This window comes from Oxyura jamaicensis, chromosome 8 (genome assembly GCF_011077185.1).
Source record: "Oxyura jamaicensis isolate SHBP4307 breed ruddy duck chromosome 8, BPBGC_Ojam_1.0, whole genome shotgun sequence".
Taxonomy (NCBI): Eukaryota; Metazoa; Chordata; class Aves; order Anseriformes; family Anatidae; genus Oxyura; species Oxyura jamaicensis.
This window is the reverse complement of record NC_048900.1, coordinates 12,096,564-12,116,653: the sequence shown is the minus strand read 5'-3', so window position 1 is coordinate 12,116,653 and position 20,090 is coordinate 12,096,564. Positions and strand designations below refer to the sequence as shown.

At 41.4% G+C, this 20,090-nt stretch overlaps 1 protein-coding gene across 1 annotated transcript in view; it reads right to left on the bottom strand.

The window, feature by feature from the left end:
- The window catches only part of COP1 (COP1 E3 ubiquitin ligase), a gene marked incomplete at its 5' end in the record, with an annotated part of 125,922 nt that overhangs the window by 80,731 nt on the left and 25,101 nt on the right, over positions 1-20,090 (bottom strand). The window contains 3 exons of the mRNA XM_035333377.1: positions 7,664-7,799; positions 11,175-11,289; positions 15,365-15,422. Of these exons, the coding sequence (XP_035189268.1) occupies positions 7,664-7,799; positions 11,175-11,289; positions 15,365-15,422 (309 nt within the window). The remainder of the gene's footprint in view (positions 1-7,663; positions 7,800-11,174; positions 11,290-15,364; positions 15,423-20,090) is intronic.

Genomic DNA, 20,090 nt, shown 5'->3' with positions numbered 1-20,090 from the left:
TGCAAGTTAATGAGAATTAGATTCAGTTGTTTCAAAAACACCATTCTCAAATAAGCTAGAGTAGACAAGTGTCAACTAAAAATTGCCAACAGTTAAATGCAGGATGTTTCTTATGATGCCATTTTTTCTTATGATGCCATTTAACATTTGAGCCAAATTGTCAGTCTGCCTGCTGTAGTATTTCAGGTAACCTGTTCCTATTTGAAAAAACAGGATCCTCCCTTTCCCCCAGCTTTGTTACAGCTTATTAACAGCTCTGACAGTAGCACAAGCACAGCTTGAACATCATAAAATATTAAGGTGGAAGAGGTTTTAGGTCTCCAAACATACTCACCTGTTTTGCTTTCAAGCTTGAGAAACTCTTCCAGAGAGGAAGCTGGCAGCCTCTTCCCATGCTGTATATGAAGCAGGTTTGAGGGAGTAAAACTTTTTCCACAGCAAAGCCTAACTCAGACCAGTTGAAAGGCTGTCTGTACAGCAGCACCATCCTAGCAGGATCATGCCATCAAGTAGGCTGAAACTCAGTCACTTCCAATAGATATTCAAGTTCCCTCTCAGTATAAAGCCACTCAAAAGCTTGCAAGCTTGTTTCCAAGCCTCCAAATTTATTACGCCACCACCAAAGGTTTTGTTTCTCCAAACCAGAGCACCGCAGCTGCAAACAGAGCCGAAGGGGCTGTGGAACAAACATAGCTCAGCGTATGGAACATCCATCAGCCCTGGAACTGTAAAACACAGTCCCTCCGCAGGCCCCAGTTCCTGATTTGCTCCAATATCCTTGATTTCTGTTGCATGCAGAGAAACTCAACCTGACTTCTACCATCACTTCCACAAGCACGTATATACACGCTTGTTTGTATGATTACAAGATCATACCCATCAGTATCACCTCATAACTGATTCTACAACACACACAACACATGAATCCAAAGCATCTTTGTTTCACCCTGTATTTATTACTAGAGCCAACACTAATAACCATTTAATATTAATAATCATTTCTAATAACCATTTGCTCAAGCCTCTTCTCCAGGCTGAGCTGCTGGTAGGGTTTTTCTCTGACCTGTTTAAGACCACCCCACACATCACCGCGTGCCAACCTGTCATTTAACAAACTAACTCCCCTAACCAAGGAAGGAAGACAAAAAATCTAAAGGTGTGCTAATTATTTCAGATAAGGAAATTATCTGCTACCAAAGCGAGCCATTTCCAACAGATATGGCTAGAAATTAAGGAGACCCCAATAATCTACCTGCACCATTAACAGGGGGCTTTGTTTCCTCGAGCAGTCAGCCATGAGACTCACTGCATCCAACTAATTTATGGAAAGCTGTAAAATTGGGGAGGGGGGAGGCGAGTTTGTGGAATTCTGGAAAATCTGTCCTTGACTTTGTCAAGGCCGTTTTCCAGACAGAAGGTGCTGCAGAACCACAGCTTCCATGGTTGCAAGTCCTATTTCTGAGGTCGGATCACAGCCACCGCCTGCCAGCGGTGCTGCCTGTTACAGAGACAGGAGCGGGAGGGCAGCTGCCTGCAGCCTCGCAGAAAAGCCTGTTGGGCTGAGCACTCAGGAAGGGGGATAAGGAGATGCGACGTGCCTTCCATGTGCTAGCAGCCTCCATCCTGGATATCCACCTCTCAAAGGATGTTTTTGCACTACAGCATCCGTTGTCAATCCCTGTGCTTTTGCAGAGCCAGTCCTTGAAGAGCCCGGTCTCATTTGAACACATGGTCCTCTGCCAGTTAACACCCATTCTCAGAGTACAAAGAAGCAAACCTCACTTTGTGCGGTGGCAGAGCCACAGGAGGACACTGCTTCTCCTTCAAAGAGAAGGCCTCCGGAAGAAGATGCTCAGCAGGAAGCCGCAATTACAACAAGCTGACCACGTGCCTTTAGCACAAGCCCACGGTCCTGGAATTGATTTATAAGCCTTGATAAATGGCATTTAGCGACAAGTTGCTCTACCTAATGACACAACACAAGATATCCAGGCTGGAAGGGACCCTGGGAGGTCTGCTCCCGTGCTCGGCGGCGCAGGACTGCAGCCAGGGGGCACCACGCAGCATTTCCCAAGAACCGCTCGCATCAGCTGCAGGAAATTGCTCCACATTATAGAAAAGATCATGAGGAACAATCATTCTGTTTAATACATTTGGTTTAAAAGCTGATTCCCACATTGATCAAGGACTCTTCAATACTTTTTCAGACTATTCATAAAAATTCATAAAATTTGATTTAAATTAAAAAACCCATCTAATTATCTGCAAATGGAGACAGCTTTGAAGTACTAAAAGCTTAATGGGAAAAAGATCATCTTACTACCAGATAGTCTGAAATTACTAGAGAAAAAATAACATCCCACTGGTGGCTATGAAACTTTCATTCATTAGCTTCCCAATTTAAAATTATGTAAATTTTATCCCTAAAAGTAAATGCAAATGTAGACATAACAACAGAGTTCTGACTCTCTGCAATGTCAACACAAGCTCCAGAAAGTTTATTTTTTTCTATTAAGGACTGGAGATATGAGCTGGCAAGTTCACTTCGGGTTTCACAGTCCCTTCTGCGATACAGGCCTGTCCTCAGGACCAGGAGGGCTACATTGCTGAGCTGAGATTGCCCCAGAGTCAGAGCTGGGAGCTGACACACCTGTGTAACCCTCCTGCTGGTTACACATCGTATTCAGCTTCTGCTCACAGGATCCAGATCATAGCTCTGTACTAGGAAACGTGAGTTCTGTGCTCAAGAGAAAGAGAAGGGAAAGTAATAAAGGCTCTGTATTTGTTTTTCCCAGCTCAAATTAAACACAAGTCCACTCCAACCCCAGACAACCTTAGGTCTGGAAGCCAAAGCTTCACTTGAGTCAGAGTACCAGAGCCACAGGAAGGGCACAAACACCGAGGAGGTTCAGGTATTACACTTCACATATCCTCTGCCACTCCGCAGTTAGTCGCTTTATCTGAGCATTTCTCTTCTCTCTAGTTCAGAGGAACAAGCCAAGACAGATCCATCCACAGTTTAGAACTGCCACCTTTAAATAAGAGTCCATTTCAAAAAATGATTGACTTAGAAAAGGCTGTAAGAAAAATTCAGCCCTCCTCATTTCTCACCTCAGCATCTATTGCACTCAGACATGATCCTGTGAAGGATAAACCCACTTGCACGTTTCTTTCATTCATCTTTACCACCAAGATAGAGGCATCGCTGGTCACAAACTTAATAAAAGCGCTCATCTAATCCCAGCCAGCCCAGCGCATTAAAAAAGAGGCATAAGACTTGTTATGGTAGACACAGAACTAAAAGGCACCTTATTAAGTACAGATCTCAGAATTTCTATGGGCGAGCAAGTAAGATGAAGTAAGAAGGGGAACAAAATAATAGAGTGGTTCAGTGAATAGATAGAAAACATCCTCCTAATGGGTTTTTTCTTTTAATCTCACCTTTGAAGAAAGGACTTCAGGTCATGTTACTGAAAGGGTCAACACAAACAAAAGTATAACCTTGAAACTGTGACTTAATTGTACTGTTAGAACGCTCAGAAAGGTCTCTTCAGATCCACTACACTGCTTACAGGCAACAGAATAAGTAATAAAACAATAAAATCAAAAAAAAAAAAAAAAAAACAGCAGACCCCAACGGTAAAAGCCGTATCTTGATGAGTGAGATTTCAGCAGCCAAATATTTTATTTTTTCTTTAATGAGGTAAATAACTAAGCCTCTAGGCAAATATAGCTCTGGCTGTACTTTTACTGTATCCAAAGAGCTTTGTATACAAAGCCCTTTGGATGTCATTTTAAGACCTTCTAGAGAAGAGGTAAACTAGCCTAGGAGCATTTGAAGTATAAGCAATTATAAAAAACCCACATACCATTTGCCCCCAAATCTTCAGGGCTTCTGGGACAGAAGCACCCGTTTCCACTAGACGTGGGGACTCCCAGTAGGGACAACCCCCAGCAGGGACAACCAGCTTGCTGATAACCAGATTCAGACAGACATCTTGCTGTAGCCTTTCTGGTATTTTTCTGTTCAGTTTTTTTGAAATATGAAAGACTGCCACATTATTCTCTGAAGGCCTCTGACAGCGCTAAACCAATTTTCTACATAAATCATTGTAATGCTAACGCTGCAGTTTACAGTCTCATCTTTAAAAGAAAGCCTTCTACTATTTACTGCCTCAGTAAGTGAAGAGAAGAAAAGTTAAGCTCTGTCGACTGTTCTGTCTGGTGGCATAATAAATGCAAAATTTATTCCTTGGCCCAATTCTAGCAAAACTTCACATGCTCAGGAAAGCCATGTAAACACTTTGTGCTCGGAGAACTGGGCGTAGAAAAGACATATTAGCATATTGAGCTATACACGTACATTCGTACTGCAAAGCATGCTCAAAGTCACCCTAATGTTAATAAAAACAAAACCAAACAACTAGCCACTGCAAATCTTCCCATGTATTTCCTGTGCTTATCCTCCTCTCTTGGTCTCTCCTGAAGCAAATAAGGGTTAAAGAGGAGGTTAACAATCTTCGTGCATGTGCCCTGCTTCTAAGCAAAGCAAGAACGCCTGCCCAGGCTTCTCATCTTGCCGCACGCACCTCATTTAATGAAGTGGCAAATAAATCCCTGATGGAAGATGCAGCTTAGGGACCGGCCGCTGCCCACCTCCCGCACCGCAACCAGCGGCTGCCACCGTGTGGATGCTGCCCGGGGAGCACCGGCACTGGAGCACTGGCTCCTCATCAGCCTGAAAGGCACCAGCAGCTTTCCTCGTACTTCACCTGGATGTTTCCAGGTAACAATGTGCAGGGGGTTGTCGATCATCTTTTATTAATCCTCAGGAAGTCCAGGCATTCATAAATATGCTTGTGGCAAGTGGCTCAGGAGAGTACTCCTGCTGCTCAGCTTGGGGGCTTTTCCAGCCTGCTTATATAGTCTTTAATTACACCTTTCATCCATCCTTTTCCCATAAATCCAGTTTTATTTCCCTTATAAATAAACAAACCAGGTTTTGCAGATAAGGAACATGTTTCCATCAACTTCCTTTGCACACAGAGCTAATATATCTTAAAAACTTCAAGCCAGAGGAGTTCTCAGAGCCTGGTACACAAACTTCACGTAGGGTTAAAGCAATGCAAACCATGCACCCTTGCATTCTGTCAGTTTATAACATCCCTTTATTTGATATATTAAGAAAATAGCTAAATTATATACAAGGAAGTTTAACTTCAGGTAAATTCCACTTGGATTCCTAAACATAGTTAAAACATCCCCTTAAAATTCAGGTGATTGGTTTTTGGTTGTATTTGTGTTTTTGTTGTTGGATTTTTTTTTTATTGATGATGATTCCTTATTTATAAACCTTTTTGCTGCGTATGGATGGATTTTTGTCAACAGCAACAGCTAACCGGTAAGACTCATCTTTTTGTCATTTATTTCAAGGTTCCTACAGCATGGCCAGGAGCACATTTAGGAATCAGTGTACGTATTATTGTTTATCTGGTCCTCTAAACAATAAAACTTTTCACAGCATTTCACTCAGTGAGAAGTCTTTTTAAAGCACCCTAGTAATTAATTCACCCCATCCGTGGCTACCTGTGAGTTTTTATTATCCCAAGCTGCCCTCACCAAGACACACAAATCTCATTTACTATTTTCAGAATCTCTTTGAACTTAACCTACTAATTAGGACAAAGAACAATGGTGAACAGCAGAATGTGTTGGACAGCACATATATACAAATTCTTGATTAACATATTCAAACTTTAAAGGAACTGTTTGTCTAGCCAGAAGCTAACCAGAATTGAATTACAGGAGCAGAACATTCGGCATCGTTTCTTTACCAAAGCACTTAAGGACACACTCAAATGTGAGCTCTTACTCAGCCCACATACTAAAAAAACCTAAAAATTTATTAAATGCTTCTAAAAAAAAGCACAAGCAAGGGAGGAACATTAAGTTGGATTCCAAGCTTTTTGGAGTTAAATGCACTGGACATTAAATAACTACTGATTTTAGCACTGGCTTGGAGGGAGGCCCCGCAGTATCTTCATTTTTAACAACAATAAAATACATGCTTTTCAAACCTATATTTCACCCAAGAATTATAATACCTTCAAAACCAGAGTGAGATTTACTGCCCGTCCAGCATTTTCTAACCAAATACCACAAAAATGCTGTTCTTGCAGAATGTCAAGGAGAAGAAAGGGCAAAGGGACAAAATCCAATCCATGCTCAAGTTGGTAGCTAAGGAAGTTTGTCTATGTTGCAGTGAGATTCCCATCTGCATTTCATTGCAGCTAGCATGAACCCAATCAGTGCAGGTTAAATATACGTCAGATCAGTGATTATTGTGTTCTGACCTCTGTGAGCAAGTCGGACATTATACATTCCTGCTACATATTGCAGTAGTTAAGGGATCAATGCTGCTTTAAAAATATATATATTTTATGCTACACATACTTCAATTGTTTCATGTAATGTGTATTTCTTGTAGTCTTTCAAGAAATATTCAAGCTGTTCTGTCACTGTCTAAGTGGCCCCGGTGGAAGGTATTAGATCAAGACTCAGAAAGCCCAAGCTCAATTCATCATACTATTGTAATGTTTCTTTCAAGACCTCAGGTATGGCCACTCTGGACCCCATGCTCCCTAATTATAAAATAGGGATGACACTGCCCACTACCACCCCTCATCAGAGGGTAGCTGCAAACAAATGCATTTCATTTTGTGAAATGTGCCTGGGAAAAGCTAATGGGTCCTGAATATGCGCCATATAGAAAAGAATCCCAATTAATGTTGCATCATCTTTTCTGACACTACCAATAGCTCTAAACAGGCTACCACAGACTAATTAAATCCCCTGGGCTATGCTTCCACAGCTGCTGAAACCAGTGGAAGGTAAGGGCTGCTGGCAGGTCCCAGCCTCTCCCCATCCCATGTGTTCTCTCAGGCTTGATCCCTAAGGGAGCTGGTTCATGGCGTTAAACTAGAAGAAACTAACCCTGTTAAAAAACATTTCACCAGCTTAGGTGTCTCAACAGGTCCACTGCAGGCTCAGATGAACTTCAGTGGTGCACAGGACGTGACCATCCCACATGGCAGAGGGTGCAGAGTTGTTGTTGACAAGAGCAAAGTTAAAGTTGGCTTTACCACAACCACCCCCTCCCTAGTATGAGCACAGTGAACAGCTTTCAACACTTTGCAGAGGTCAAGCAATCACAGCTACAAACAACTCAGCTATTTACTGCCATTATGACTGGCTCCACCAACACCATTTAATACCACCACGGATTCTTAAAGTTACCAATACCAAGAAAAAAGGGTGCTTCTTAAAATCCTAGACTTGTATCACTTATAATGCAACCGTACTAACATGAAGAGCACTGAGCCCCCAATAGGTTTCATGTCTTACCAAAAAGGCTGCAGATACTTATGAGCATCTCAAAGGTTCTGCACTTGGTCTTGAATACAAACTGGAAGAAAATAGTACTGTGGTACTCGAGTGCCTTCACAGATCAATGATAACCATACATCTGCAAAACTATTTCAGGGAAGCCACAATCAAGTGTTGTACATGTACAGACCGTAACTTGTTTAATACACGTCGTTAATTCGGCCTCAGCAGCCTGTATCACCATGAAACACTCTGTTAGAGGCACGTTATTTCTTACCTGGAGACTATGCTGGAGCCATTGTAGAGGTCACTAGCGTAGGACAGCGTTGCCAGAGGGCGAACAGAATTGTAGCGTGTGAACTTGGATAGACACTCCTGAAACTCATCCAGCTGGCTTGTGGTTCTGCTGTCATCTAGGGAGGGGTACCAGAGGTGGGGAGGATGAAGAATAAGGTGAATAAACACAGCAGTAAACAAAATCATCAAAATGCATATCTTCATGTGTCACCACAACTGCCTGTTATTTGGGAAGGATTCTTGGTCAAAAACAGGTTTTTATCTCCCACCTCTAGCATTCCTTGAAGGCAGCAGGATTTTCAAAGCGTAAATTAAGTCTTTCCAGTGAACCTACTGCATTGAGAATCTGCCTGGCAATCACCAATATAGCTTTCCTGGTAGATGAGCTCACTTATTTTAGTCAAATTCAAAGCCCGTAGGCCACTAAGATTATTAACAGAAAATCCTTAAGCACATCAACATGCAGCGTAAAGAATATGTCTAGCATTCAATGGAAGTGAAAATATATTCCCTTTCCCCTGAATTGTACTTCAGTTACAACATGCCTACATTTGGTGTCAATTACATTCCAAATACTTCTAGCAGAAAATATTTCTCGTTACTCCAAAAGCAACAGAGCTAGGGGAGAGCTGTTTCATGGCTGGAGAAGGGAGACAAGCATGAAACCAGAAGACTCCCTGAGCTGTAAGCTTTGTGAAATTATGACCTTCAGCAGACAAGGTGAAATTGAGCCAGCTTGAATAATGATAAACATTCTGTGGAAAATTGAAGTTTGCTACACAAGTTAAAACTAAATTGCAGTATAGATAACTAAGTATTATTCCTTGTAACCTCAAGTCCTGACTTTCCTCAGTACGAATGGAATTTTGTTTAAACCATTTTAAAATTTAGAATTTCCTAAATAAGGAAAAATTCTTGGCTTACAGCAATGCCCCGTGGACAAGCCAGCTTTCCTAAAAGTGATCATCATGCATCTGCAGTCAAGCACCAGACAGAGCCTTCAGGCCTTGTAACTACCCCCAGGATTTGCAGCAGTTCCCCCTTTCTTCCTCTAATGCTACATATGCTTTGTCTTTTTGCACAATACAGCGTAAGAGACCGAGCTGAGAGCAGTGATCACCCTAACACACAGCACCTCAGTTTGCAGGCAGGCCAGCATGCAAGTCACATCACTGCACACCCCGCCTTCTGTTAGGCTGCTGCAGCAGCACAGCGCACGCTGCTCACTCATGCCTCTGAAGTCATGAATTCATGCTCTAGTTAACCTTATCAGTTTCCTTATCAATAGCATAAGGAAGTGACAAAGCTCAACTCGCTGCAAGTCTTTGGAAATAGTGGGGTGAAAAAAAGTTGCAACAGTAAAATCCAGCTATGATTTCTGGTGGGAAAACAAAGAATAATCACTTTCTGCACCTTGGTAATCCCCTGCCATCAGAAATAATTATACTGCTCCACAGTCATAAGGCATTTTGAAGTCTCCCTTATACACTGTTTAATGTTTGATTGTATAAAGGAAAAGGGGAGGCCAGTAATTAGCATGTTTAAAGGCACTAGCTGTGGGTACATTACCCATGTCAGATGGATCACAATAGGCAAAATGAACAAAGTACTGCTCTAAATTAAATCATCTGTACCTGACCACTACAGGAAACAGCTTGAGAAGCATGTAAACAGTCAGTATTTTTCAAAGACTCCTTCCTCCTCCTTTGACACTTTAATAGAAGCAAATAGCTGCTGCTCTTCCATTTCCCATATTTTGAGATCAAGCACACAGTCCTCCTATAATTTATTCTGTATCTACGCCTGGAAAACCGAGTGTTATTTCTCAAGACATTTTCCCCGTCAAAGTGCAAGGCCACTTCATAATTACAGTTATATTACTTCTCCACTCCTTACTACAAGGCTCTCAGGCATCTCTTGCAAAAACATATATCTTGCAAAAAGCATATAGCCACATTAAATCCTATTTAAAACGTGTCAAAAAGCAGGAAAGACTCCTAATAGAAGAAAACCTCATTATTACAGGTTATCCCTTATTTAGGAAAAAACTTGCACTTGCAAATCCTCCGCTCTTGGTGCGGCTGACACACGCAAATAAAACAGTTTCATCGCATTCATATTTATAGTTCCAATTATGAAGAAGGATGCCTTCCACAAGGGAATGCCGGGAAAAGTCCAATTTGTTATCCTCGGTTAATAAAGGTATTATTTTAACATGAACACAGTTATGCATCACCCAGATAACACTGCATGAAAGCATCTCCGTGTGATCTGTGAAGTACTGTAGTCTGCCAAGCTTTGCTAGCACTTCACAGCAGACATGCTGGTCATACACAAGCAGCTTCTCCAATCTTCCAGCTCCTGAAGCACTCTCCAACGTGTCACACACCATTAAAGTTATGCTGCTGTGCACTACAAGACCTGAGCCAGGCACCACTCTGAAACAGATACACCCAGGTCAGAGGAGAAAAGCAGTGATTTCTGCCCCACCCTGCTTGCTTGCTGATCTGTGTCCTCTGGAAGTTGATCCTTGCCTTCCAAGGCTACAAAGGAAGATATTCTGCCACAGCAACCTCTGCCTAGTTCCCTCTTATGCCTCTGAGGTTTCTCTCATCCCTGGTGGCTCCCCACTCATCCCTGCACTCTGTCCCTCCTCGTATAAGCTACAGCTCAGAGCCTGGTGCTGCAGATCTCTTGCCTGCCACAGCTCATTGCACAAAACTTCCCCCCAAAGCTTGCTTCCTCCCCAGGGGAGCCAGAGAACAACCCTCCTCTCCCTTGAGAGGCATTCATTTGACCCATTTGTTTCTGAGGAGAATCTTATGTAATTAAGAACCATCCATCCACTACGTAACAATTACTCTAGCTGCTGTCACACTGTTACTCAATTATGAATGAAGCAATCTAGGCAACTGTGAAAGCAGCTTCTAATTCTACAAAACAAGTGTTAAATCTAAGGTGTGCCCCATGGGATAATGACACTACTGCACACTCAGCTTGTATACTTCAAGCTATTTGTTAACCAAGACTCACGATCTAGACAACATAAAGGACAACATGCAAGTGTCATATTACCTATTAAATATGCAAGCATTTATCAATTTGCTTTTACTTCTGCAATATTTTGATAATAGCATTTTAACTACTGCTCTTATACCATGCCTAGTAGAAAGGCTACCCAGGCACTGCTTTCAAGCATTCACACCTTCAGGACAGGCATCAGTGAGGTTATTATGCATTATGCCCTTCACAGTACAGCATTACAGCACAATATACACCTCCCTCCCCTCCTAAACGATGGGATCATTTTATAAGCCTAAAAACCTCAAAGATCAGTCAAAAAAACCTAGGTGGGATGACTTGAATTATACACAAATATGTAGAACAACATTCCCAGGCAGGGAAAAGGTAAAGGCTGCTCTCTCTTTCCTGCAGACTAGGACTGTAGAAGTTAACTAATGTCAGGAGATGAACACTGAGCAAGAACTCACCTGAGACACGTGTCATCCTTGTGGAAAAATAGCATTGCTCTAGGTCCTCAAAGTGAGCCGTGAGCCGCTTCCGTCGTGAGGCTAGTGTGCTGTTATACCAGGGCTGCTTTTTGGTCTGAATGGGGGAGAGAACATTCTTCTTCAGAAAGGTAAAGCCAGGTCTGGGTTCTATTTCAATAGATTTTAATAAATTGCAAACAGTTTATAGACTGTATCTGGCTAGTTAAAAAGTTCACAGTGACAACAAATTTCTTGTTATTATCAACAGTTATGCTTAGGGTCTCATATTGAGAAGTTACAGGGTGCAGATGAGCAGCTGCTTTTAGACAGTCCTTGTTTTCTGAATCTTTGCAAAGTCAGCTGCATACCCAGAATAGCAGTAACCCCTGGGGCTTCCAGTTCTCCCACCACATGCACTGAGCAAGAAATACTTGCTAGAGCTCTGACAAACTGCTTGAAAAGAGGGGTTGTTTATTTTAAGGAGGTAGTTACTAAATTATTTCTTTTAAAGTAACTCAGTAACTATAAAAGTAAGCAAATAAAGAAGCAGGAGTACAATAAGACACCATCAAGTTCAAAGGTTAGTTGCAAAGAAGTCCTTGGAAATATTATAAAAATAATTTCCCAACCTACACAAGCAGCAGTAGGGAGAGACAGAAGCAAGGGATTGAAACTGCAAACACCTCTCCCCCAACAAGAACCAGAAAACAAAGTACTTGCTTTAATCACTAGTGAAAGGAGCAAATTCCTCTATTACAGAAGAGGCAAGAAGAACACCTTGCTTTTAGTTACATTTAAAGTCTCACATTACACTTGCTCATAGCTAATGAGGAAACACTAGAAGATCCAAGAACCAACAAGCTGCATAATGAAGACTTCCTAGTGAGCACCCCTGAACATGCACAGGGTCTGTGGTGCCACTCACCAGCACTAACCAAACGCATCCAGCACGCACCAGGAAGGACTCAACTCCTCCTCAATCCATGCAGGAAAACAAGCTGCATGCATTACAAGCGTCCAGAAAGCTACCAAGAACTAACTAAGTTTAGAACCTAGTCTGAAGTTCTTACTGCTGTATGAACAGTATCTTAACTTTTAAGGAGGAAAGCAAACCCCAAGCCACAAAACCTCCAAGTGCCAGCTCCTGTGCGAGGCCCCTGGCTATGTGCTGGCATCGTGACTCACAACCACACGCTGACTGCGCCTCTGCTCAACAGCTTCTTTCTTCTTGAAAGCAGCTCCAATCTCAAAACATGTCTCCAATGCTGGAAAGTACTCCTACCTCAACACCTTTTAACTGCAATTTTTCTAAAGCTTCAACAGCTTTAAGAGAGATTTAATGGAACACTTTTACGGCATCTCTCTTAATTTAGAGCACCAGCCTGCGAGGGCTCCAGCCCCTCAGCACACCAGAAGTGAGATGGGTTCAAGACAACTCCAAGTACTGAGCTAGCACTTCAGTCTCATTAAGACAAACTGCCTGCAACATGATGAGCGATATAACCCAAGCCTAAATCTGATCTGCTAGATGGGTCCGGTACACACTGAGGTGGCCCCCGTGCTTTGAAGCAGCTTGCCTTCCAGTTCCCACACCTGCTTGATCTCCAGAGGAAAATCCCCCTGGAGCAGGTCTCCAGTGATCCAGCTGTGCTGGAAACCCATCTGCATTAAGCCATCTTGACATGATGCTCAGCAGCTAAGGATTTTAAGTAACTCCTTTTTACCAAACCATGTGATGAGCTTCTAAGCAAACAAGTCTGCTTCATGGCTACTTGTTAAGCAATGCCAGGAAACAGGAGTGAAGAAGTAAGGGGAAATGAGTGAAAACTGCTCACTGTGTTATGGAAGGTAAGAAACCTGTTATGGTTCTTCCAGCTGAGAACATTAGTTAAGATTACTCTTACCAAGAGTTATTCTTCTGCCTGAACTCCAGTAGGCACCCCAAAGAGTCCACTTAAACAACAGAAAACTTCATAGCTCCATACAAGCTCCTGACTGCGAGCAAAAACAAGAGGCACTGCAACTAAATACTACTTGCAGGATTCCCCAGTACCTATGCGACTCGTCCACTGCTTACTTCTAAAACTCAGCCTCTGGAAGAAAATTGTCCTGTAGCTCAGCGATATATAAATTCTTTTTTAAGAACACATTTGCAAGCAATGCCAAGAGTCACCGTACCAGGAACTCAAGTTATGCCGTCCATTCCAGTGTAGCTCTGTCCTGCAGCTGTGCTGAATCTAAGATTTTTGGCATGACTGACAGTTTAAAGTATACAATTGAATTTACATTCTTAGAGCTGTTTTTACTGTAAATAACTATTTGCTGTAAACTCTTGTTGAAATGAGACTACCTTTGAATGAAAGGCTTAAGAGTTCTCTCTCAACTCCCCATCCAAACATACATTAAAGTTTGATTAGCAAATTTGCACTAGAGAATACAGATTTTGCACTGTCAAGGACAAAAAAAATCGCATTTGAGGACAAAAAATTACTCACAAATAAGACTGTCACAGGAATGACTAGAAAACCTAGGTTGTTTGTTCTGCGCAGTACAGCTATGCCATTTCTTTCCATTTCAAAGGAAAAATTAAAGCACCAAGGCAAGTAGTGTCAGCGGAGAACAAAAACACATTATACCATATCAATCCTGAACATAAAACCCCCACCAAGAATTTACATGCCCTTTAGAGCACAGTGGAGCTGCAATCCTTCATTCAAGCAAAACCTCACAGGCCACAGTATCAGGAACTACAAGCTTTCTTCCACAGGCTAACAGAGGAAAAAGTTTCTCATGACCAATTAGTTACACAGCTGCAAACAAAAACCTGCACACACACACAAACCCCAAATTCAGGTCTACCCGTTACTGTCAGATAGGATCCAGCAGCACTTCCACCCGTTAATTTGCCAGTTGCTTCATATTTGTGTGCCCACCATCAGAGCACCAGGGACATGAGTTAGCATGTAACCAACAGCCGGCCTAAATAAGAACTCCTCTCTATAACCAAACCCCTTTTGAAGCAGTGATGGGGATACCAGTGTGACCTTCACAGCCCAGCTGATCTGCTCCGAAGCGACAGCACTGCCATGGTTTTGGAGCTAGGCCACGCAGGTCAGACTGTGTTTGGAGGCTGCTTGCCAAACTGCTTCATTATGTACTCAACTTTTTGCCCTTTGCAATATGAAGTCTTAGTACAGTTTGTAAGGCCCTAACAATGACAAACAAGGCAACTGAATGCTTGGAGAACAACTGTTCTTGTTTTAGAAGTCAGACTTGATCCAAAACTATTTAGATCAATGCAAAGGGTGAGGAATTTACATCGCTTCTAAAATACTGCTGACTTGAAGAGATGGAGAGCAAAACACGTCCCCTGTGCCTTGGTAGAGTCAGCTTTGGGAATTAAGTCACGTGTCTAAATAAACTACATTAATTTTCTTTGTCTGCATTATTATGAACATTCATAACCATGAACAGTCATTTCTGAGGCTATAAACACAATGTCTTGGGTTGGAAGGGACCTCAAGGATCATCCAGTTCCAACCCCCTGCCATGGGCAGGGGCACCACCCACAAGATCAGGTTGCCCAGGGCCTCGTCCAACCTGGGCTTGAACACCTCCAGGGATGGGGCATCCACAACCTCTCTGGGCAACCTGTGCCAGTGCCTCACCACCCTCTGAGTGAAGAATTTCCTCCTAACCTCAGGTCTAAATCTCCCCTCTTTTAGTTTATAAACCATTCCCCCTTGTCATTATCTGATGGAGTAAAGGAGAGCGACTCTTTTTTATTATTACTTTTTTTAAAAAAAAGTCCCCTTCAAGTAGTGAAAATTTGCAGTAAGGTCTCCCTGGAGCCTTCTCTTCTGTAGGATGAACAGCCCCAGATCTCTCAGCCTCCCTTTGTGGAGATGTGCTCCAGCCCCTTGAGCATCTGTGCCCTCCTCTGGACCTGCTCTAAAAGCCCCACATCCTTCTGGTGCTGGGGGTCCCAGACCTGGACTCAGTACTGCAGGTGGGGCCTCACCAGGGCAGAGCAGAGGGGGACAATCCTCTGCAGTTTGCCCACATAACCAGTTAAAGCAAGAGGCCAGTTAACTGGAACCCTAAAATGTGTTATGTTTTTCTGAATCTCTCCCCAACCTCCACATCTGCTTTTCCTTTCCCCCTGTGCACAGACACATGTATTACCTTACCTGAGAACTGCCACTGAAGCCTGGAGGCTGGCTGTACTCTGTGGAGTCAATAATACTACTGCAAAAAACAAAAGAAATAGTCTGCTTAAATCACTGTACAATCATCCTTTATCATTCCCAACCCATTCTGCTCTCCCCCATCCCCTTACATCCTGTAGCACTACTTGCCTTTGAAATCCATTTTACAAGACAGGGAACACAAGGTTGTTTTTCGTTTGGGGGGCTGAGAGGGATGTTTTTTGTTTTGTTTGTTTTAATATGGGATGCCTACAACAGAATGCTGATCATTTCTGTATATACAAAAAATTTGTTTACTGTCACACACAATTAAGCATAGCGCAATCTAATAATTTTTAATTAGAATGCAAAGTCATCTTCTGTACAAAATATGCAGGATAAGACATTCTGAAAATAACATGCCACCAATGGTTTTCACTTCCTTTGAAAAAAGAGAAGTTTAATGCTGTGACATTTGAAACAGCACCACGAACAAGAAGATAGAGGAACCAACTTAAGAAAGACAAGTGTTCCAGGCATTTCTGAATCAATACAGGATACCAGCAACGAAACACAGAATTAAATCCAATACCGACAGCCAGGATTATTACTAGAAACCGCTACCATGCCTAATCTGTATTTATGACACAGACCTTAAATCGCTGTTTTCAAATACATATGCTAACTCCAGAAATTCAACTTCCAAAGAATGCAAAAGCATCTGGTACAGTCAGAAAGCAGGTGGTTTGGTATTCTTATACATGTGGGCAAAATATTTAGCCATCAAAATACAACAGAGCCAGTTTAAAACTCTTATTCAAAAATTTAAAATGCAGGTTATAAAAGAACACTGTTTTAATAGTTACAGAGAACACATTGCAAATAATTACCATGGCTTGTTTCTGAATATCTTTATTCTGTAACTCCCTTCTATGTCATTTGGCTTGGACAGAAAAGAAGGCATGCTCATTATTCTCAGTTTTACTTATAAGGTAACCCTGGATTTAAGCACTGCTTGGGAATGTTGAAGGTTTCTTTAAAAAGCTGCCAGAACATTCATATGTCCTGGTTTTGTAAGAGATAGTTGTACCTCTTGATGTTTATGTAATGGCTGCCAGAACGGATGCGTACACTTGACATCCTTGGTCATAAAACAAGTGGTCTGGCTGAAATGCCAGTCAGGGTACCTGCAAGTCTAGAAGGATGAAATAGTGGTACTAGTGCTTAAATATTTCTCTGAATGTTTTAAAGCTCCCCTGGAGGTAGAAGGAAGTAGAAACAGATGATGAGAGATGATTTTAGAAGTATCGCTAGTGGCTAACTAGCGAGATGAGATTGATTGGAGTTCTGTTACAAGCAAGACAAAAGCTCCAAACAAAGAAAATCTAAGGGATAAAAATCATTATCTGCTGCTAGCTATAGCAGGGGAGAAAGCAGCAGAGCTTTTTCAAGCACGGTCAGGGACAATGAACTTTAAATTAGAATGTGGCCACAAGAAATAATGAAACACGTACAGCAGATCCTGCCAGGAACAGCATGAGTAAGACACTTGGCTGGAAAGCAATGAAAAAGTACTCCACTCCGAGACAGGTATAGTGGCAATTAACAGCAAAACACAGAGACTTAGAGCGTCTAGTCTCGTTCTGCTGCAGGTTGTCTGGTGATGTAGAGCCTTCAAGAGTGCAGATGTCATTTCCCTAACCAGAATACAAATTCAAAGTCGTTTCTGTGCAGTGCCTGTAGCAGAGTTAGCTGACATAAGCTTGTATGTTTTCCTTTTAAAAAACAGGAAGCAAATAATCAGAAAAATGCAAGTTTCCTCTAAACTCTTCTTAAGAAGCTGCAGCAGTAGGCTCAGTTAAACATCCAGATATACTAAAATGACATTTTAAATCCTGGAACAAGAAGAACAGCAACGCAGCAACCTGCGGTCCTTAAATCACATTTCTTGTAGTCTTACAGGTGTGAAGAATAATTAGAACAAATGGAGGGGAAGGAGATCAGGATTTTGATAACTGAACCTGAGTAACCAGGCAACTAATTTTTAGATCAGAATCTTTCCTGAGAAATGCCTATTAGAGTGATAGCTTGTTATTGCTATCACTGCCTGAGTAGCTAGTCACAGAGAAGTTGCTTACTTGTATCTCTTGTTTGCACCATTTACTGATAGCAAAAATAGCACATGTGCCTGTTCAGAAAAACCCTACCCAGAACTGTTTGTTCTTTTCCCTATTCTTCCCATCTTGTTCTCTATTAGTATACAAACCCAGCAATCTGCAATCCTGTAAACAAGTGCCATGCTATTACCCAATTGAGTATTTCATCATACCCTGAACAAGCATAAAGGGGAAAATGTTTGTTTCTTGAAGCAGAAAGTGTATTGGACATGATAGCTTTTTTTTTTTTTTTGCTAAAGGACTTAAAAAGGAAGATGGGGGGGAGGCACTGTAATTTCACATTTTCAATATGTTTGGGATAGGAAAAAAAGCTATTAAGGATGAAAAGAAACAATTAATAGAGCAAGCTTGTAATTCAGAAGAAGCAGATGAATAAGGGCAAGTCACTGGAGACCAGATAAAACTTTGAATTCCAGAGAACTATATTCTTGAGCTTTAAATTCAAAGGCTAGAGAGACTATTCTTTAAATCTCAGCTTGGATCTATAATGGCCTTGCACTATTTTGTGACACAAAATAGTAAATGTATATGACAATTTAATTTCAGGGTGTTAAGCATGTTAACAAGTTATATTCTTTATTAAATATACATACTATTTTAATTCTGTTAGAAGTTTAAGAAGCCTCTGCAAGTTAAATATTTTAACTGAAGTTAAATGAAGGAAGTGAAGCTATCTCAAAAACATTTGTATTTCATTCTTACTGGTTCACAGCATCAATAAAGTGCACTTTGAAGATTAAATATATCAGTTAACATAGAACTGGAAAAACCAGCAGATTAAAGCTCCTATCAGTTGTTCTGCACTATTCTTTCCAATGAGGAATAACAGTTAATTCATGAGATACTCTCCAGAACTTACATTTAATGATGAAAAGAAAATTAATTTCAAGGGGTAGAAGTTTCTGGAATCAGAGACTGGGTAATTTAAGCCAATTCAATTACTTGAAATATATATAAACACAACTTCTGAATAGGACAGGGATAGAAGCCACAACAGCCAGGCAAAAAGTGATACCTGTTCAAACACCACCTTCACCTACTATTTTCTTTGACCACTCACAACAACCTCTTAATGCAGCAGTGTCATTAAGAAATAGAAAAGCAGGTCTTACACTGAGAGAGAAGGCAACCCAAAACACTATAGAAAAACCCTAAACACTTTGTTTTACCACATTCTTGGTTTGTAACAGAGGGGAAAACAACCCACAAAGGTTCAAGACCCAGACAAGATGGAACTGGACAACCATGAAATCTGGCAAGAAGACAAATGCATGGTCTCTGCAACTGCCATGGTCTGATCCACACCATCTCCCAGCAGACCTTAACTGAAACTCCCTGAAATATTTGAGACATCTTCCACCTTCAAAAGCAAGAACCGAGAATGACTGACCCTAGCACACAAAATAAGCAGGCACAAAGAAATGGTAAGAACTCTCAGTAGACTGAAACCAGTGTAGGTCATACACAGCAGATTTGTAAACCCTTTCACAAAAACTCCTAGACTTAAAATATCTTTTGAGGTGTCAACAGGTTTCAACAGAAAGTTCTTTGGGAGCTTGTTTGTTAACTTGCCCCAAGTAACACGTCTACTCATAAATACAATCTTCCTAGAATAAAGGTTTCTAGGCCTGAAGCCATTTAACACAAAAGTAACAAGTCCAGCCCAGCCCATGCTGAAGTTTTCCTCAAGTAGCAGTAACATGAAACAAACCACAAGCAAAACTGTTTAATAGCCAATAACCAGAGAACTGGTAAAAACTGGTAAAACCTGACAAAAATCTCATCAGCTTCACAAAACTGCTGCTTAGCAGAACAGCAGTAACCCACATGAAGATGCACCTGCATCCGAAAATTGGGTAAGCAGCGTTAAGGCAGAGTAACAAACACTGCTCCCATCCATCTTGGCCATATTCTTGTCCCTTCCCTCAGGACCAACTAGAATTTCCTAGAAATGAGAGATATTTGTCCAGAAACAGCTTCTCAGTAAAAGCCCCAGCTACTACTGCTATGCTCCATAACAAAGCACTATACCAAAATGTCTCCAGGAGAGGAAATCCGATCGTTTTTCTCACTTTTGTACTACCAGGTTTAGAACTCCTAATTGCAGAAAAGGTACTGATAAAGTTTTATAACAAAGTCAACCACAAAGAACTCTACTATTAGGAAATTGCATTTAGGACAGGTAGGAGAGAAGGTCATTTAATAACATAACTTGGCCCTGTAAAATCTGAGCTTTACTACAGCCAAAAAATAAGGCTATAAAGAAGTAGAACACTACAAAACCTGGCATGTGCAACTTGGACGTAAGGAGCATCTGTAATTTTGTCATCAAGAAACCAGACTATGCAATATTGCAGACAAAAATCCACATTGAAAGTATGTTATTAGAAATGTATTTCATTAAATCAAATCAGACAGATTAAAATATGCATGCTCTTGATTCTGTTTAAATCTGCTTCTGTGAGCCTACACCTTTAGCTATTCATGCTGAGTGGAAAAGGTATAGGACAACAGTATCATACAAAGTTTAGACTTTTCATATGCGAGGCAAA